Raw genomic sequence first — 18,517 nt, 5'->3', positions numbered from 1 at the left:
GTGGCACAGCACGTGTGGGCCACTAGCAGAAAATTCCTATCTCTACACAAGAAGGATAGCTCCTTTGAACTGTGGGTCGAACTATGGTCAGAACAGACAATGTCTTAATGACAGGCTTCAGGAGCATCGCCAAAATGTCATAGAAATTAGAGGGGGGTTTTTTGGATGCACACTATAGAAATTGCACACATAATCATGCAAACGCCACAAAAACGGTCACGCGTAAACCAGCACATAGTGCTTGTTCAATTGTCAGCAAAAATCGTAATCAGTTAACCCCTAAGGTCATCGAAGCAGAATTTATTGACAGGTTTGGTGACACCTTTGTGTCAAGACTGTCTATCGCCCTTTACAGCAAGGAGCTATCCTTCTTACGTAGAGATAGGAACACGGAAAAGCCACCAGTATGTGCTCTCTCGATTCTCCCTCGCGACATGTGCACCATTCCCTCCCCCTGACTCGTGGGAAAGGTATCCGATGCGCAAGGAGGAAATCGCTCTCACAAAGGTATAGAAGAGCATCACCAAGGGAGACTGTCTCTCTGGTGCCCCATCCTCGAACCTGCTAGATACGGATGCCTGCGGCAGTCCGTGAGTGACCTCGGTTCCCGACTATCACGTGAAATGACGCAAGCCTATTTGTTACTTAGTGCAGAGTCGACTTCCCTCTGCAAGTGTTACTTTTTGCTTGGAGCAAAATTCAAGAAGCACTTAGTTATCCCTATTGTATGAATGCGAAAGCATTGCGACCACCGCACAATGCTTAGACATTATGCCACAAAGCATTATGCCACCAAAGGTCAAGGGTTCGACTCACAAGAAAGGTTGTGGGTTCAAGCTCCTTTATTAACTCTACCTTAATTCACTGTGCCTTAATTAACTTCACCTTAACACCAAAGGCTGTGGGTTCGAGTGCCTTAATTAACTCTTATCTTAATTCACTTTGACTTAACACCACAGGTTGTGGGTTCGACTTGCCCTAAAGCTCAAGGGTTCGTAGCCTTTCTGGACTATCGGTGGTTACACGAACTACGCCGGATTTTCTGCCTCAAGAGCCATATAGTGCTTTCACATTAACAGGAAGCTTTAGCTCGGGTGCTCTTATCTAAATACATGTAAAAGGAAAATTCATTTTTCTCGGCAACCACTGCGCCAAATTTGACCAGGCTTGTTGCATTTAACAGAAAAACTTAAAATTTAGTGACTGTTGGTTTCAAGTTTATGATTTAGGTAGTCAATTTTTTATTAAAGATTGGCAAAATCACAAATTTTCAGAAAACGCAACTATCAAGTTTACCACTCAGTAAGTCAGCAATGAAAAACAATATCACAATTCTGTGAATTGCATCTAATAGTACATCTAAAGCAGACAAAACTGATATGTTACACATGAATCTACAAAAAATTTAGTAATATCAAAATACAGCTTTTGGAGAACCCTTGTACACAATGTACCGAATTCATGTAAGATATAAATTGACACACCGAATTTGTCTGCTTTGAATGATCTAATGCATGCCATTTACAGAACCGCGATATGTGTTCATGATGCAGAGCAATTAATTTTTTAACTTCATGTGCTTCTATTTTCTTCACACTTTCAAATTCTTGAAAATTCGTTTAAAAAATTCAGGTCTAAATTGAAATTCCGCTTTTAATAGTCACTAGAATTTAACTTTCTCTCTAAATGTAACAAATTTCATTAAAATTAGTCCAGGGGTAATGTCAGAAAAGCGTTTCTGCATTTTAGATGTATTTGAATAAGCTGCATCAGAGTTAGACCAAAGCTAAAGCTTCCTCTTAATAACCACTGTTAGAGCTCACACCACTGGTTGCCTTATTCAGCCAAACCCAATGTAGCTGCAATTAAACACGCTGTGTGCGGCTAGATCTAAGCACTGTGCATGGCAGAGCATACACCCACAACCTCTGGAACAAAGATATGGATGAATGCAAGGTGTTCTTCACATAGAGATCACAGGAAGGATACTACTGCCTCGACATTCTTTTTGAAGAACCTCTTGACCTTTCAACTAAACAGCGAGGTCAAAGGCTACTGTCAGGATGCAGCACTGAAAGCTGAGCTTATGCTTCACCAGAAATAGTTACCCTTTGTTTGAAACTAGAACAAGATGTGATGCCTCCAACTTACACTCTTAGAAACTTCAACAGATACAAAGAATACAATGTTACCAACACTGACAGCTATAACAGCTTATACTTTGACATTGCTTCCTTCAATCGCTACACATATTTACCAGAGGTTAACGAGTGTTGCCAAGTACATTTGTGAAATAACCCAACATTCAGTTGAAAAAGATTATGCATGACACTATGCACCCAGACCTAGGAGATGAGGGGTGGGGGGCTAGACACATTGAAGTGCACAGGGATAAAGCTCACCATCAGCTGTTTCCTGTAAGGATGCTGCCACAGTGGCGTCACGGAATAAGCCAGCCTGCACAAACACATGTCACACTCAATGAACCAACAGCTCGGAAACATGGTGTACACACAATAGGTGCACTTGGCTGTTGGGTGTCGTGCTAACTTTACCACCAAGGCTTGTCCACTTAAACTGCTCCACTTTGACCCACCAGATGGCACTACAGTCTCAGCTCTGCAGATTATATAAAGATACTTTTGTAGCAACTGTAATTGTAAGCAACAAGGACACTTTTGAGGTGCTAAAGTCCCATACAACACGCCTGTAAGTAATCATGCTCAGGGCAGCCAGTGGCATCAACTAAGTGCCACTGCAAATTTTGACAGCAAATTCAGAATCCCAAACTGGTGTGACAAGAAAAGATTGAAGAGTGTGAGATATTCTTTTTAATAAGCAGGCAGCAAACAGTAAGCATAGAGTTCTCTTGATTTCATTCTAAGGACTATAAACGCATGCATTTGCATCATATTCGCAAGGCACTAGTTTGGGACCAAGGCTCGGGAAGGTTTCAGAGTCTAGTCCGAAGCTTGTTACAGACTCCACAGCATTGGAAATCAAGCATTCCAGAACAGTGCTGTCAAATAAATGGTTCAGGCAATGAAGATGCATCGATGAAAGGTTGCCATGACTGCAGTTTAGCACACAAGCCACCATCTAGACCAGCAATGACTTGTGATCATGATGGTAACTTTTTTTTAAATGCTGCATTTTGCATAGTTAAGACATTTGGCAAAGTGCGGGGTTAAATCATGATTTCCAGAAGAAACACAAACTTTCACATTTGGTTTGTTTGGGACTACTAAATATATGAATAAACTCCTCAGCAAGTTCAGTTATCATATACGCGACAGAAAAGAAGCAAATGAGCTTTACCTTCTTCCCAGCCGAAAGACCATACGAACGCTGTTTTTAAAATGTGGCCGTAGAGTGTAGGAAAGGAGCCTGAGCCCATTCACTGATTAGAAAGTTTGCTATTTCCACTCTCAAGTGATGAGAGAGCTTTCTGTTGAAAGTATTAAAAAATGCGCAAGAAGAGAGAAAAAAAGAAAGGCATGTCATTGGTCATGGTGAGTCCGGATTGCCTGCAAAATTGAAAGAACCGAAACTGAAACTTGGATTGGTGGAAATGTAATTTGTGCCATTTCATTTTCCACGCGCATGAGGTTTTTGTGCCCAGCCTTGTTTTCATATCGTCGGCCCATGTCATTTCTGTATTATAATGAATTTTTTTAGTTTTTTGTGAGTGGCAGTTGGTGGGTGATGTGGTGGACTATGGCCACCACAAAGTCTACAACGCAGAAATGCCCGGAAATGTGAAGACGCATCACAAAACAGAAGCAATTGATACTAAGCAGCATCGAGGTGAAGGTGAAGCCCTAGCCTATGCAGCAGGGGCATTTGATTAAATACTGTTGCCTAGAGAATAAAATTGCATGTTATGAAATCTCAATTTTCTTTTAAGTTGGCACTTTTTGGCCAATTCGCATTTTCAGAAAAACAATCGTTTTGAAACTACAATGATAAAGGCTGTTTCCAAAATTGTTTTTAGGCTGACAATTTCTGTACAATAAAAGTATCAATGTCTTGAATTTCTGAATTGCTTTTATCAAGAAAGAAAGGCTAAACTTGTGGATCACAGCAAAACAAAGGAAAAAAATATGTAGTATTCAAGTGATATGGTTTCTACAGAAAAAGGCATAAAATTTCAAGTGGGTGCCACTATACTGTAAGATAGGGCGTCAAGAAGATATCTGTTCAGAAAAATTTTATTGTTAACGTTTAAATGTTAATGTTTAAGGGATAGTTTTCCTAAGCTAGCATTCACTTGCTCAATAAGACATGCATAACCTTTTTTCCATTTGCACTAGGGTAATGAAATTTACTACATGTTCTAATGATAACAAGGCAAAGCTTCCTGCTAAATTTGTTAAAATCAGCATACCGGTTCAAAAGTTTACCTTTCATCCCCACATCTCCCCTTAAGACTGAGTGCCTTTCACAAATCATTATTACAGCATGCTGGCTGATTACTCAGCAGTACCACTAGTTGACGTACAAAATGTGAAAGCCTTATAATGGAATGGAGCCAAGGTTCACGAGAAATTCTGTTGCCAACCATAGTCTCATAAAACTCAAAGCAATATGAAATTTGAAAAGTGCACCACAAACACAACTATTGTCATCACTTGCAGCTACAGCTTGTAGACTGTCTGTGACAGTGGCTTCTGCACAAACAATTTCGCAATGTCATTCTTATCTGTTACCTTCATGGCAAATTTAGTTAGCACAGGGTGGGAAAGCTTAGTCAGGATCATCCCGAACTACTTCTCAGGATGGTTTGCACTTGAATACTTCACAGTGATGTAGCACTCAAGCACCGTTTTTACCAATGCATTGCACCAAAAATTGCAATCTAGCATAGCATCCATGATCAAATCACACCGATCAAACGCCAAGAAAAATTATTAGTCTGAGCATTCAAGATGCGGTATGCAGTCGACGATGCTTCCCCTGCATGTTGAACTGAGGCCACATTAATACTGTGACTGTCGGTGACGATGCGCAGAACAAGCTGGCTGATTCAATTTCTTTTAGCATGCGATGCATGAAGGTATGAAGCTCCCGACCAATGCAGTTCTGTGTATGAAAGCAAGTTACTGAAATACTAAAGCAAATTACAAGTCTATTTAGTACAAAGCACAACAACAAATTTGCCAGGACAGGCTCACTTGTACTTTTCCTGGGAAGGCTATGCCCCTTCTGACCTTCACAGATGAAAGTGCCTTTTTGCTGTACGTACATATGTACAGCAGCCTGCTGCTTCATACTCATTTTATCCTTCATCTTAGGCCATCGCTTTATCAGGACAAACAGGTTTTCTCACATTTTAGTAGACTTCCAGACAAGCACACACTACCTTTGTGCATTTTTCACACACTGGCCATGGCTTGCCGATGCTCTATCAGCGCGCCTAGGGAGGGTGCTGTCAGCCCAGGATAGGTCATCAAAGGAGCCTATGACAACGTAGACCGCAACATTCTGTGGGATAGTCTGGTAAGGGAAGGCTTAGGCAACGACTATCTAAAGCTTTTGAGGGAAATTTCCCTGGAAGATACCATTTGCGTTGAATGGGAAGGGATGACAAGCAAGGAGAAAGTTGATATCAACAAGGGACTGAGGCAGGGGTGCCCTCTATCCCCACTGCTGTTTTTGATGTACACGGTGAGGATGGAGAAGGCGCTGGAAGGAAGTAATAGCATTGGGTTTAATCTCTAATGCAAACAGGCGGGTAAACAGTAGTAGAGCAGCAGCTACCAGGCTTGTTTTATGCACACGACATTGTGTTGCTAGTTAACAAGCACAGTGATATGAAACATCTGGCTTATATCTGTGGACAGGAAGGCGAGAATTTAGGTTTAAAATTTAGCATTAAATATCAGGTGTTATGGTATTCAATGAAACAGTGAACAGACAGCGACAATACAGTGTCAGGAAATACCTTGCGTAAAAGAATATAAAATCCTTGGTATATGGATAAACAAAAGCAATAGATATATGGAAACACAGGAAGAACATTAACAGTAAAGGGGCAGAGAAATACAGCCGTAATTAAACGCAGAGTGCTATGGGGATACAATAGGTACAAGGTACTCTGGGGTATGTGGAAAAGTGTAATGGTTCCAGGACTTAGCTTTAGAAATGCAGTTGTTTGCTTGAAATCAGGGGTACAATCAGGACTCAATGGCAGTCAAAGGTCAGTGGGATGATTCGCACTGGGCACTCACGGGAAGACTACAAATGAAGCTGTGCAGGGTAATATGGGCTGGACAATTTTTGAATTGAGAGAAACTCGCAGTAAAATTAATTATGAAGAATGACTGAGGAATATAGAAGAAAGTAAATGGGCTGGGAGAGTGTTGAGGTATTTGTACAGGAATAACATTGATTCACAGTGCAGGAAAAGGACTAGGAAGCTTACCAGCAAGTATGTGGCCTCTATGGTGAGCAACACAGCAACAAAGAACGTCAAGCAGAAAGTGAGAGAGGCTGAGATAATCACATAGGTGGCGGCAACAGAAAAGAAACCTGCCATGAGTAACTACTTAAGAGGATAAAACGAAATATGTAAAGAAACAATTCATGATAACTCAAAGGGAAGCTCATTACTCTTCGAAATCGTGGAACCATTACACCTTTCCACATACTCCAGAGTACCTTGTACCTATTGTATCCCCATAGCACGCTGCATTTAATTACTGCACGCTGCATTTCTCTGCATCAGGATGCCTTAGAACATGCACTTATAAAGCAAGATATAAGAAGGAAGACGAAGCATGTGCTTGCTGCGGTAAAGCTAGGGAAACGATGGAGCGTGTTTTATTAGAATGTGAAGATACCTGCCCAGCAGTTGATTTAGGAATCACTGGCCTCATGAAAACCTTGAGTTCAGTGAGAGCAGGGGGAAAGAAAACATGTCCGCAACAGAGATCAGTAAGGGGCGATTGAAAGATTGGTAGAAGTAGGGAAACGACAAGCAACGGAGCGTACAAAAACAAAGTTCACAACAGGGGTTAAGAAAATTTGATTATGGGATTTATCATGGGGTTCTTCTTTTTTTCCTTTTGTTTTTTTTTTTCTTTTTCAGCATAGGCAGGAAATTAGGAAATAAGATAAGAGCTTGGTGGCGCAACCCCCCTTTCCAAAGGGAACACTCATGCGATGCGATGATGCCAGGCGAAGAATGTAAGGCACCACTGGAGCGATCGTGAACCCACAGAAGATATATAGGAGGCTACGCACTATCACGCAAACAGTTATGCCATATAATGACTGTGGACATGTGTTCAAGGCACTACGGATATGGTTTCTGTAATCTTTTCAGTCATGTGATTTTTGTTTGCTTATCGTGCTATATATTGACTGATCTTTTCAATAAAGTGCTGATGGAGGTCAGTGTTTCTGTCTCATACAAACTTTGTCTTCGTCCACTTGTGTGCTGCAGTCTTCCAGTTATGAATGATAAGCTACTCCAATTCTTTATGTTTCTAAGGCAACACTGACCTTTGAACATGAGCAGCAGCATCCTTGAACAAAATTCTGAGGCATTGAAGCTTGTGTTAAATTTTCCGATAGTACAGGTAAGCCTCGATATAACGAAGTAGGTAAAATCGGCAATTTGCTTCGTTATATTGAAATTTTGTTGTATTAAAATACAACTTTTTATGCAAATATGTACAGTTGCCAATTAATTTTTTTTACAAGGAAAGGGGCCACACAATTTTCCCAATTAATGGGCAATCGAAAAAAGCAAATTTGAATGAGAAAACAACTCACTTTGATGAATTTGGAAGTCAGCAACAAATGATACGGTTTCGTGTCCCGTCGACGAAATCTTTACATAGGCGGTACGAATTAAGCGAAGCCAGCCATGATTTCGCGTGCACTCCCCGCCCCCGCGATTCATAGCGTCGCCCTCACTGGGATGGCGATAGCATGAAAAGCGCCAGCAGTGGGGAGCGAATGCTTCGTTTGCCTTTCTCTCCAACCAGTGACCGAAATTTGAGGTTAAGCAACCTTCAATGCTAAATGCGTGGGAAGGCAGCTTACATGATGCCATGCCATCTCAACACGTCCACTCTTTGCACACGCGACAGATTACTGTGTAGCTTCGCAAAGAAAGTGAAAGAAAACGTGTTTGCATAGCTATCTCGTTTTAAACAAACAAGGACAATATAATCATGTCTATGAAGGTCGCGTTGGTAGTGTCGGTTTGGCTGGCAGTCGCCGATGGCTAGGCCTGAGACCAGTGGCGCTTGCAACACACTCGCATGCAGCTCGTAACGAAGCGCCTATGTTGGTTAGCACAACGCGCACACAATCATGTCGCGCTTAAATTGCAATACATTTGATTTTATTAACGCCGACAGATGCGAACGAGCAAGCCAGGCTAGCTTGCAATCGCTGGCCTCGTATCGGACAACCAGCTTGCTGGCTGTCCGATACGAGGCCGACAGCCCTTGCGGTTCGTGCGCAGTTCATAACAAAGCACCTATATTTGTGAGCACAATCTGGGTCTGGACATTTATGTTGCTAATAAGTGCAAATACGATTAGTTTTCCCGACGCCATCGGTAGCAATGAGTAAACATGCCAGCCAGATGAGCCGCTTCGTAAAAGACGATTGTTGCGGCGCCTGCGTTAACCGCTTCCGAGTAGAAACCAAACCACGTAAACGATTTACTATTTTTCACAATGTTTTTTAATACGCACTCTTTCGAGGTCACTATTTATCAGTTATTTGATGTTACAAACAAATTGTAGCCGATTTATGTGCTGCCATCAGCGTTGAAACGACAAAGGAGGCCAATGTTTCGACAAGGGAAAGAGAGAAAAAAATGCAGGCACAATCGGAGCGGCGACAAGGTCCATCTAAATAAGTCACAAAGCTTGGAACGAAGAGCACGTCAGAACCTATCGCCAGTGATATCAGTTAGTGGTGCACGATTGAAGTGTGACTAGGTGAGGAAGGACAAACACTGAAACTAGAAAATCTATCTGAAAAAAAAAATGTTCGAAAATTTGTAATCAGAATACTGTCATACGAGTAAATATTCCGTTTCAAATATTTTTGCTATACTAAAACCACAAATGCTATTCTTTTTCTATTTCACATTTTATTAGCTTGTTCTTGGTGACCCCTACCAAATTGTGATTCTGGCGCAAGACTTGGCAAGACTGTGCAAACCAGATATTATGTCATGCAGAATGGCGTTGCTCACTTGAACTCGACGGTTTCAACCAAGTTTTTTTTTTCCTTGCGTTCTTGTTCAAAGTGTGGCATGTGCATCACTTCAAATTTTGCATGACCTAGGGCATGGCGTTTATTGGTGAAAGGTGTGAGTGGAGGCTTTTTGTCATCGTGCAAGTTCACGCTGCAGCATTTGACAAGCTGTGTGTGGAACACTCTGCAAAGAAATGTCGCACTATGTTCGTTCACTGTCTGCAACACAGGCTCTGGGTGTCCGACGGGCAGCAAAATTAGTAAGTCGAATGTTTTCTAAATGATAATGTGGGACAATGTTGTCTTCTCTCATAACTGTTGGATGTAAATGCGTAGTGTCGCGGGGGATTTTGAAATGATCCTGTGAAAAGGTTTCATATATCTAGCTATACATTACGACTGTGTGCTGGCCATAGTACTTTTCATCCACTGAAACATGTTTTGTTTGGTCAGTTATATTGGTTGCACTATTCGAGATGAATAAAAGTTGCTTTTGAAACCTCTGTGGCGCTGTCATTTATTTCCATCCTATTCACTCACCTTCCTACAGAACCTACTGGAGCAATTGCCGTCAGTAACAGCATAATTACCGCATTTACTCTATTCTAACACGCCCTCGATTGTAACGTGCACCCATTTTCCGCTACCAAAAATGAGGGGAGAAAAACCACCATCGATTGTACAACGCACCCATTTGCCGTGACCTAAAGAAAAGAAAAATCCTTTACAGTACCGTGCACCTCATTCATCCATACAGAAACACAACTTTCTCTCACTTGGAAAAATCAAATTTACTCCCAATGCACTAAAGTTGTGATAAATAAAAAAGTCACAGTTTCGAACGAAAGGTGAAGCATTGATTATGATAGCAAATTAGTAAACAGCTATACGAAAGTAAGAATAATAGTTTTATACGCCGTATAAACTTTTAAACACTCGCTTACTAACTCAGTTAACAAGCATGGTTTCATGCCCTTACAAGCAAACATGAACATGTCCACACGTCTCATTCAATGACCACGGAAACGCTTTATCAAAATGCTTGAGTGAGGAATTGCAGCAGCAGGAGTGAGGGCATTGACCTTTTTGCGGTTTCTCGCTTCAACGCAAACTAAGCAACGAGAACACAGCATGGTGCACCTAGATGCCTAGACTCTTGTCTCTTGTCGCAGATCTCTTTCAAGATAGGGGCCGCGTGGCCGCATCGTACGTAGCAGCCGCCAGTGTAGAATGCCTCTCCTGTTTTCACCAGTCCTCCACGCAAGTTTCAGGAACTCCGAACCCCCGTGATATGGTCCGATTTCCATCCATCTCCGCACACGTGATCACTTTCCTTTTGATTGCGGCATCGTGATGAACTCGGCATGTCTTGGCAGTCTGCACTTCCATTCTGATTGAGCAAATGCAGAAAATAGGAAGACGAATGGTGCATTAACCTAAGCCAAAGGAAGCATTGCCTAAGCACACGTACTGAAGCATGTGGAGGAAGCTATGGCAGCTAGGCTCGAAGCGCGTACAAAGCGGCCATTTTTAAATGCCGAAGGTGATTTGGTAATGCAGATTTAGGGTTGTACTCGATTCTAACATGCACGCTATTTTTGGACCCGTTTTATTGGGAAAGAAAATGCAAGTTAGATTTGAGTAAATATGGTGTGTTCATATTAAGACATACACCACTCCTATAATTTAATGACATGCTGGCGCTTCAGCTGAGGTGAGCTCAACTAAGCTCACCTTAGCCTCAAAAGAAAAATAACTGCTGGCATAGCAGTCGAAATGCCGGACGCTAAAGAAATTCAAGCATTCGCGCCAAGCAGCATAAAATCTTGACGTCACTGCCATTTCCAATTGTTACGTCACTTTTTTTTATTTTTTACTTTCTGTTAGTTGTCCCCCCGATACGTAGGTGGCGATGGCTGTAATAGGCCACCATTTTCTTGGCACGTGGGCTTCTATGGAAGCTTCACTACCACTTTACATATACCTTGGCGACAAGGCGCTCGCTCGCCAGCCCCACCGCGTTTGCCAAGTGGCCATGACATTCACGTTACCGGTGCTGTCATTGGCACGACATTTACGCTACCAGCGCTGTCATTGGCTGCAGTCGTGCGACAATAGCTAGCTCCCCTCCCCCTCTTTCCCTTTGCTCGTGCGGGGAGGCGGCACTTGTGTACGAAGCCATAATTTCTCTTTCTCACCTTCACACACACTTTCACTCACACCTAAAGCACAAAGTCCGCGGGGCACGATAGGATCTTATCGCACTTGGACTTTATATGGAACATGCTGAGGCTTCACTTTGGCGGTCACTCTTGTCGCGCCACACGCGATTTGAGAGGTGTGTTTGCAAGCGGCCATTTGTAATTCAACCATTTGACTATCTGTGTCCATGGAAGTCTCCTTTTATCGTCTTGGCATTCCTTTGCTGCAGAAGCGAAATTTCTTTATATTGAAATTGCATACAAACACACTTCGTTATATTGATGTTCTAATTAGATGGTGTTTTATGGACAACAAGTTATGAAAAGTTAAATACCTCATTATATCAAGAATTGCGTTATAGTGAAGTTTGTTATATTGAAATTTAACTGTATTTCACTCTATATTTGCTTTTTTTCTTGACTCGGCTCAATATTCAATTCTATAAGTACTATTCAGTATTTGTACACCCTAGTCTTGCTGATTTTGCTAATCTTGTACTAGTCGGCCATTTGTGTGTTACTTTATTAATTATTGCTGTCTTATGTTCTGTACTCTTACTGTATTGTCTTTCTTACTCATTTCAGTCATGCCCATGGCTTTCAAGGCAAATATTTTTTTTTTTAATATGGTCAGCATCATTGTTTTGTACATCCCACAAGAGCTATCAATACATACACTGTTGAGCGGCTCTGACAGTGTCTTACTGACAGAGCTTACAACATAACATTACAACTGTTATAAGTGAAGCAAGCATTTAAAGTTGCAGTCGAGCCCACTTATAACGATCCTTATAGAGAAGTTTACTTATAGAGTGAACTTCTGGCTACTATGAACTGTTTCTCAACACTGAAAAAGTTTTCCAAAAAGTCTATAAGAGAACCGTCCACTTGTAACGATCCCACTAGCCTGCTACGTTGAGTTCAAATGAACAGAATGAATTGTGAAGTGGCATTGCTTCGAGGAGCGAAAGCAGGGGAGAAGGCTGCATGGCCAATCACCGCTATAAACGGCATGCTGCGTTTCTTTTTTTTTTTGTTCCTTCCTCTTTTTAACAATTTTATTGTTCCCAGACTGCCGATACTCCTGGACAACGTGGAGTAATCTATCTTTTTTTTTTTTTCTGGGAAGGTTTTCAATTCAGTTTTGGGATGCCATCACAGCAATTAGTGCTGCTGCTAATGGAGGTTTCCAGTGGCGATTATGACCAACAGAACAGCAAACCTCCAACTGTAAAACTCATTGGCTAGGGGTTCCACCTATGACAGATTGACGAACTTCAAGAAAGTTATTATTTGGTTTTAAATGCACCGATTTCTGCCAGTAAGCGCTGTGCACATCGTGTTTAGTAGTAAATCGGCTCTTCTAGGTCGTGTTCAGTTTTTTAGCAATAGTTTTGAAGGAAAGTTCATTTATAATGTACTTCTGATATAGCAAGCACATTTCGTGCAACAAACATATTGTTGTATTCGCACCCCTCCCCCCCCCCCGCCCAGGACTCAAGTGTATTCATCACTCAATCTGTTTCACGAGGTCGCACCTGCTATATTAACCATTCCATGGACGTCCAATTGCTAATGACCAGATCAACAGTAAACATTAAGCATAACTTTGAGCTCGGGTTCGAAACAATATATTTTTAGTGCCATTAATTTTATGTGAAATAAACACGGCAGACCTGCGCACCAGTAAAGGCTGCGCACACACGGCCAACAGTGCATGCTCACTTGTCGTATTTGTTGCCCTCATCAATGCGAAACTTCTCACGCAGCTTCCTCAGGCGAGCTTCCTTGTTTTCCTTGGCTTTCTCCTGCAAATCTCTCTCCTTTGTAGAAAAAACCACTGGAGCAGCCGGAGCCTTCTGCTGTTTTGGCTGAGTGGGTGGTTCACTCGGCGGCACAGCATTGCTGTCATCGAACAGAGGAACCACTCTGCAAGCAGAAATGCTATGCTTAAAGAACCTCAAAGAATCAAATATAAACACTTTTATGCAGGCTTTGAAAGCAGAGAGGGCAACTGAACGATTAATTAACTGATTGACTGGACCAAGACAACACAAGGAAAGAGCAAAATAGCATTACATGCTTCAAATATTCCAACAACTGCATGCAATATTTATACACAGGGCTCAAATCGTGGCAGAACTTGCTTGCTATATTTTTAGAATTTGAACTGCACAGTTATGTTTTGGAAGAGAGAGATCAAATCTATTTTACAAATGGCTGCTTGTGCAAGCCATCATCGCTGGTAACCTGTCACATGGTGCAGACATGTACAAGTTATTCAGAAAAACTAACTAAGCTACTGAGCACCAGGTAAAAAGTAACTAGGTAGAGTGCTATCGTAATTACTCCCTTTCAAGAAGTACTTGAGTAGAATACTAATCACTAAGTAACTTGCAAGTCAAATATATGGAAAATAATACGAGTCCAGCATTTTAACTAAGTTGCATACCTGCCCTCAAAATTTGTCGTTTTTCAAAATTCAAATTGCCCAGCTTACTCCTGTTTTTTGAGTGCAAATTGTCACTTAAAGACATGAGAAAAGGTTATTGCTGTGGCTGCACATTTGTTATAAAAGGCTTTGAGAGTAAGCTTTAAGGAAGTTTATAGTGGCCAATGTGTTAGATACGAGTAAACGTCACCTGTTGAGGGGCAAAAGAATTCACATAATCCATCTCGCTGGAGGCACCGCACAGGTTGCCTTTTGTTTACTTATTAGTAAACATATTTTCTCTCTTGCACATGATACAGCTAAACGTTTTCCTAAGAACATTTGAACTATGACTGCGGATAACAGTGCTCAGTTGGATTATTTCTGTGTCCTCTTGTCCCTTCTCCTTCCCCACTACCTTGAACTAGGTAACAGCGCGAAAGACAAGTATGCAAAAAAGGCACACAACAACCACCTGCAGCGCTGACAAACAGTGTTGTTGGTCAGCGGTATGTGTGGTAGTTGTGTGCCTGTTCTGCATTCTTGTCCTTTGCACTGCTCCCTAGTTCAAGATGCTCAACCAACTAGCCAACAGGTTCACGTTACTAGCCTCCTATCGCTATTGCTGCCCAATATTCAGGTGTCGTTCTTAGGCAAAAATGTTGAATCAGCAGGCTTCTGCTTTCACTGTCAACCACTCTTTCTCCGCTTTACCTTAATGCATATTTGGAGGCAGTGGTCATCACAATAATGCCTATTTGTGGCATTTCATTTGCGAGCGCAAGTTCGGAAATATGAGGCATGAATATAAGACAGCTCGGTGCCACAGTCATAATACTCCAATGCAACATGGTGTTCCTAGAAGCAACACAACCAGTGTTGCAGCATCATGTTCCACGATATGCTGGAGCTTGTACAGATTTATCATGGCTCAAACAAAGGCAGCCAGTGATGTCCAAAGTCAAACAGATCAAGACGGAGGGCTTCATGCAATGGTGTTTGTATGCAGCCAACAGTGGACATAGTAGCACGACGCCTAATATTTCAAAGTACATCCCAATCGTAAAAATTTTGCAGAAATCACAAGTCTGGAGCAATGATCGCGTTCATCCTTGCAAAATAAATGTGGTCCGTCCTTTGATATAAACTAATCTGGTATCCTGTGAAATTTATACCTACAACTTATGTATTCACTTGGACCAGTATTATGCTTGCAAAATGTAATTCGCAGAGCTGCTAAACTTGATTGTGTGACATTATTTTGTAAAGCTCACTTTTTAACCACTTATACACCACTATTGAGATACCATTTGACGACGCTAGTGAGAGGACAACACTTGTGTGCCGCGATGGCAGTTGGGAAACATTAAAAAAATATTGTACATTTAAATTTATACTATTACTATTCTTCTTTTTGTCCTCCAGAAAGAATAAGTTTGCTCGGACGAAATATGTACACCTCATTTTGTACCAGCAGAATTTGTAATTTGTTCAACCAGTACCAACTCGCCCAAATGTCGATCCTTCTAACACAAACCAATACACTTACTGACTACTTGCTGCCTCCAAGATTGCAATACACAATATTCAATTGCCAGTTGACCAGCTGCGCCTTGCCAACAACTGCATACTGGTCTTCCCTTTCTTGCAACAGGCTATACACCTTTTACGTTGAAGTTCACATTTACCTAAGCCGTTGTCATTCCCTACGCATAGGATTTCTGTTGTCTCGACAGGCTTTTCATGACAGCTGGACAGCGCAGCCGAAGGCATTTGGCGTGATCCCACAATCTTCAGCTTACTTACTGAGGACAAGTTACTGCCGAAAACTAATTAAGTTAGGCTACAGTTGCTGACTCGTAACAGTTATTGCAAGTTTCCAAATTTAATTACTCACAAAAACAACTAATATAAGTTGGTCCAGTACCGTACTTCCTCACCTCCACGCAGGTACCCAAAGCAACTACGTAGGTTGTGTACAGCGGCTAAGCTTTGTAACACGCCTATTGATTGATTTACGGGCAAATTAAGCACTTCACAACAGATACCACTACAAGAAAAAAAAATTATGTGACATTTCACTCATCAGAGCACGAAACCATCATGACGAAAGGGAGCAAAAATGATGCAACACAAGCCCTCAAGTCAGTTTCTCTCTTACACCAATATTTTCGCGCTTTGACAACCAAAATGAATGGGTAACGATAAATTTGAAACGTTGCGGCTCGTCTAAAATTCTCACCTTCGCGCCGCCGTGCGAAGCCAACGCTCTACGTGATGCCGCGTGTGTGTCTTCCCGCAAGAAAGCTCACCGACTGCCCTCATAAGAACGAACAGCCTATTCACGGAGTCCATATTCGTTAAAATGCTGGCGCGAAGCTACAGTTGAGTACACATTCTAAACTCGACGGCCGAGTACGAGCAGACAGTTGTTCTTTATTCTATGAGCAGACGGTACCAGACGAAAACACGCACCCGTTTCCCAAACACGAGAGTGTACTAGACCAATGACTAGACCATAGAGTAACACCGGATGGATGGGTGGATGGATGTTATGAGCGTCCCCTTTGGAACGGGGCGGTGGGTTGCGCTACCAAGCTCTTGCTACTATGCTGCATAATATCCTACCTATATATTTTTTTTATATGTTAACCAATGACAAAAAAATGAAAAAAAAACACTATGAACTACCACGTCCAAATTTTCTGATCCCCTACTGCGAACTGTGTTTTCGTACGTCTCCGTCTTTTGTCGTTTCCCTACTTTTCTTCCACCAATCCTCCAATCGCCTCTTACTAATGTCTATTGCGGACCTGTTTGCTTTACCACTGCTCCCGCTGAACCCAAGGGCTTCAAGGAGGCCAGTGGTGCCTAAATCGACCGCTGGGTAGACGTCTTCACATTCTAATAAAATATGCTCCGTCGTTTCCCTAGCTTTACCGCAGCAAGCACATGCTTCTTCTTCCTTCTTATATCGTGCGTGTTCTAAGGCATCCCGATCTCGCTTCGAAAAGTAATGAGCTTCCCTTTGAGTTGTCATAAATGGTTTCTTTCCTGATTTCGTTTTTTCCTCTTAAGAAGTTACTCATGGCAGGTTTCTTTTCCATTGCCGCCACCCATGAGATTAATTCAGCCTCTCTGACTTTCCGCTTGACCTTCTTTGTTGCTGTGTTGCCCACCCCACAGGCCGCATACTTGCTGGTAAGCTTCCGAGTTCTTTTCCTCCACTGTGAATCAATGTTTTGACTATACAGATACATCAACACTCTCCCAGCCCATTACTTTCTTCCATATTCCTCAGTCCTTCTTCATAATCGGTTATACTGCGAGATTCCCTCACTTCAAAACTAGTCCAGCCCATATCACCCTGCACAGCGTCATTTGTAGTCTTCGCGTGAGCGCCCAATGCGAGGCGACCCACTGACCTTTGGTTCCCGTCGAGCCCTGATTGTACCCCTGATTTAAAGGGAAGCTGAAACGCTTTTCAATTTCCATGAATCGCTGGGATTGGGAAGAACAGACCTAATAATTTACGGTTCCGAAATTTTTTTCTTCGTTTTGTTAATATAAGGCGCGGAAATGGCATTCTAAATCACCCCCGCGGACACGCCGCCATCGCTTCCCGGAGCGGCGGGTGAGGTGGTTGCCAGAGGAGAGAACCGGCGAGAGTGACGTCATTCGCGGGCACTGAGCTGCCCGACCGGCGCGCTGGCATGTGCTAGCATGCCTCTTTCCGTCCTGCGCTTTACTGAACGATGCTACGAGAGATTTGCCGCCGCCTCCACCGCTCACGTTTGTTTTCTTTTGCGATTTCAGTAAACTGTTCTTTCCTTCTGTGCTGCGTGAGTGCCTACAGCTAAGGGCGCCCAACATGTCCTCGTTCTGTGCAGCATTCGGCTGCGCGAACACAGGCGGGCGAGACGATGTGTTTCACAGTTTCCCGAAGGACAAGAAGCTTGCAGCGCAGTGGGTCCGTGCGGTGAAGAGAGATAAGTTCGTGCCGACGAAATCAACTGTGCTGTGCTCGGACCATTTCCGTGATAGCCGGATAGCCTTACGACAAATGCGGAAACGCGTTGTTGCTAGCGTTGCCATACTCCGCTTCGTACATCAGGTGCAACGCTGTGGAGGCTTGAGATACTTCTTGCAGTGGCTGCGTTCGCACTTAGAAAAAGTTCCGTGTTTCTTGACTCGATTTTTTAGAGAATTTTTCATATATAAGCTCAGTTATGAATGAAAAAAAAAGAATTTACCCATAGAAACAATCCGTGTACTTATACGGCTGCTAACACGTTCTTTTAAATCAATTTTCTTTTCGGCATTTTTTAATTGCAGCCCGTCGCGGCAGCTTAACGTGCATGCTCGCGCGAGCAAACGCCGCTGGCACGCTGCGAAGCATAGACGGAAACGCGCGCAGTAATAAATTTTGGTGACCGGACTTCGTGCGTAGCTTCCACAGCGTTGCACCTGATGTATTAAATGGAGTATAGGCTTGCCTAGTGACGTTCGACATACGGTTGCAGTTATCGTGTTTACCACAAGGCGGTGCTAAAACTGCCTAATATCTTTATGTCAACACCAGCATGGAGCACGCATACCGATTCTTGATCGAGCCACAATCGCAAAGTCGTCGAACCATAGTATGAATATTGCATATATA

At 42.5% G+C, this 18,517-nt stretch overlaps 1 protein-coding gene across 1 annotated transcript in view; it reads right to left on the bottom strand.

The window, feature by feature from the left end:
• Positions 1 to 16,354, bottom strand: part of LOC142573176 (tRNA (uracil-5-)-methyltransferase homolog B-like) — a 126,053-nt gene extending 109,699 nt beyond the window's left edge. Inside the window, exons 1-3 of the mRNA XM_075682746.1 lie at positions 16,100 to 16,354; positions 13,152 to 13,355; positions 2,403 to 2,457 (exon numbers count right to left, since the gene is read on the bottom strand). Coding sequence (XP_075538861.1) covers positions 2,403 to 2,457; positions 13,152 to 13,355; positions 16,100 to 16,212 — 372 coding nt within the window. The 5' untranslated portion in view covers positions 16,213 to 16,354. The remainder of the gene's footprint in view (positions 1 to 2,402; positions 2,458 to 13,151; positions 13,356 to 16,099) is intronic.
• Positions 16,355 to 18,517: the final 2,163 nt, after the last annotated feature.

Source organism: Dermacentor variabilis, chromosome 2, assembly GCF_050947875.1.
Source record: "Dermacentor variabilis isolate Ectoservices chromosome 2, ASM5094787v1, whole genome shotgun sequence".
In the NCBI taxonomy this organism is placed as follows: domain Eukaryota; kingdom Metazoa; phylum Arthropoda; class Arachnida; order Ixodida; family Ixodidae; genus Dermacentor; species Dermacentor variabilis.
This window is presented reverse-complemented; position numbering and strand designations above follow the sequence as displayed.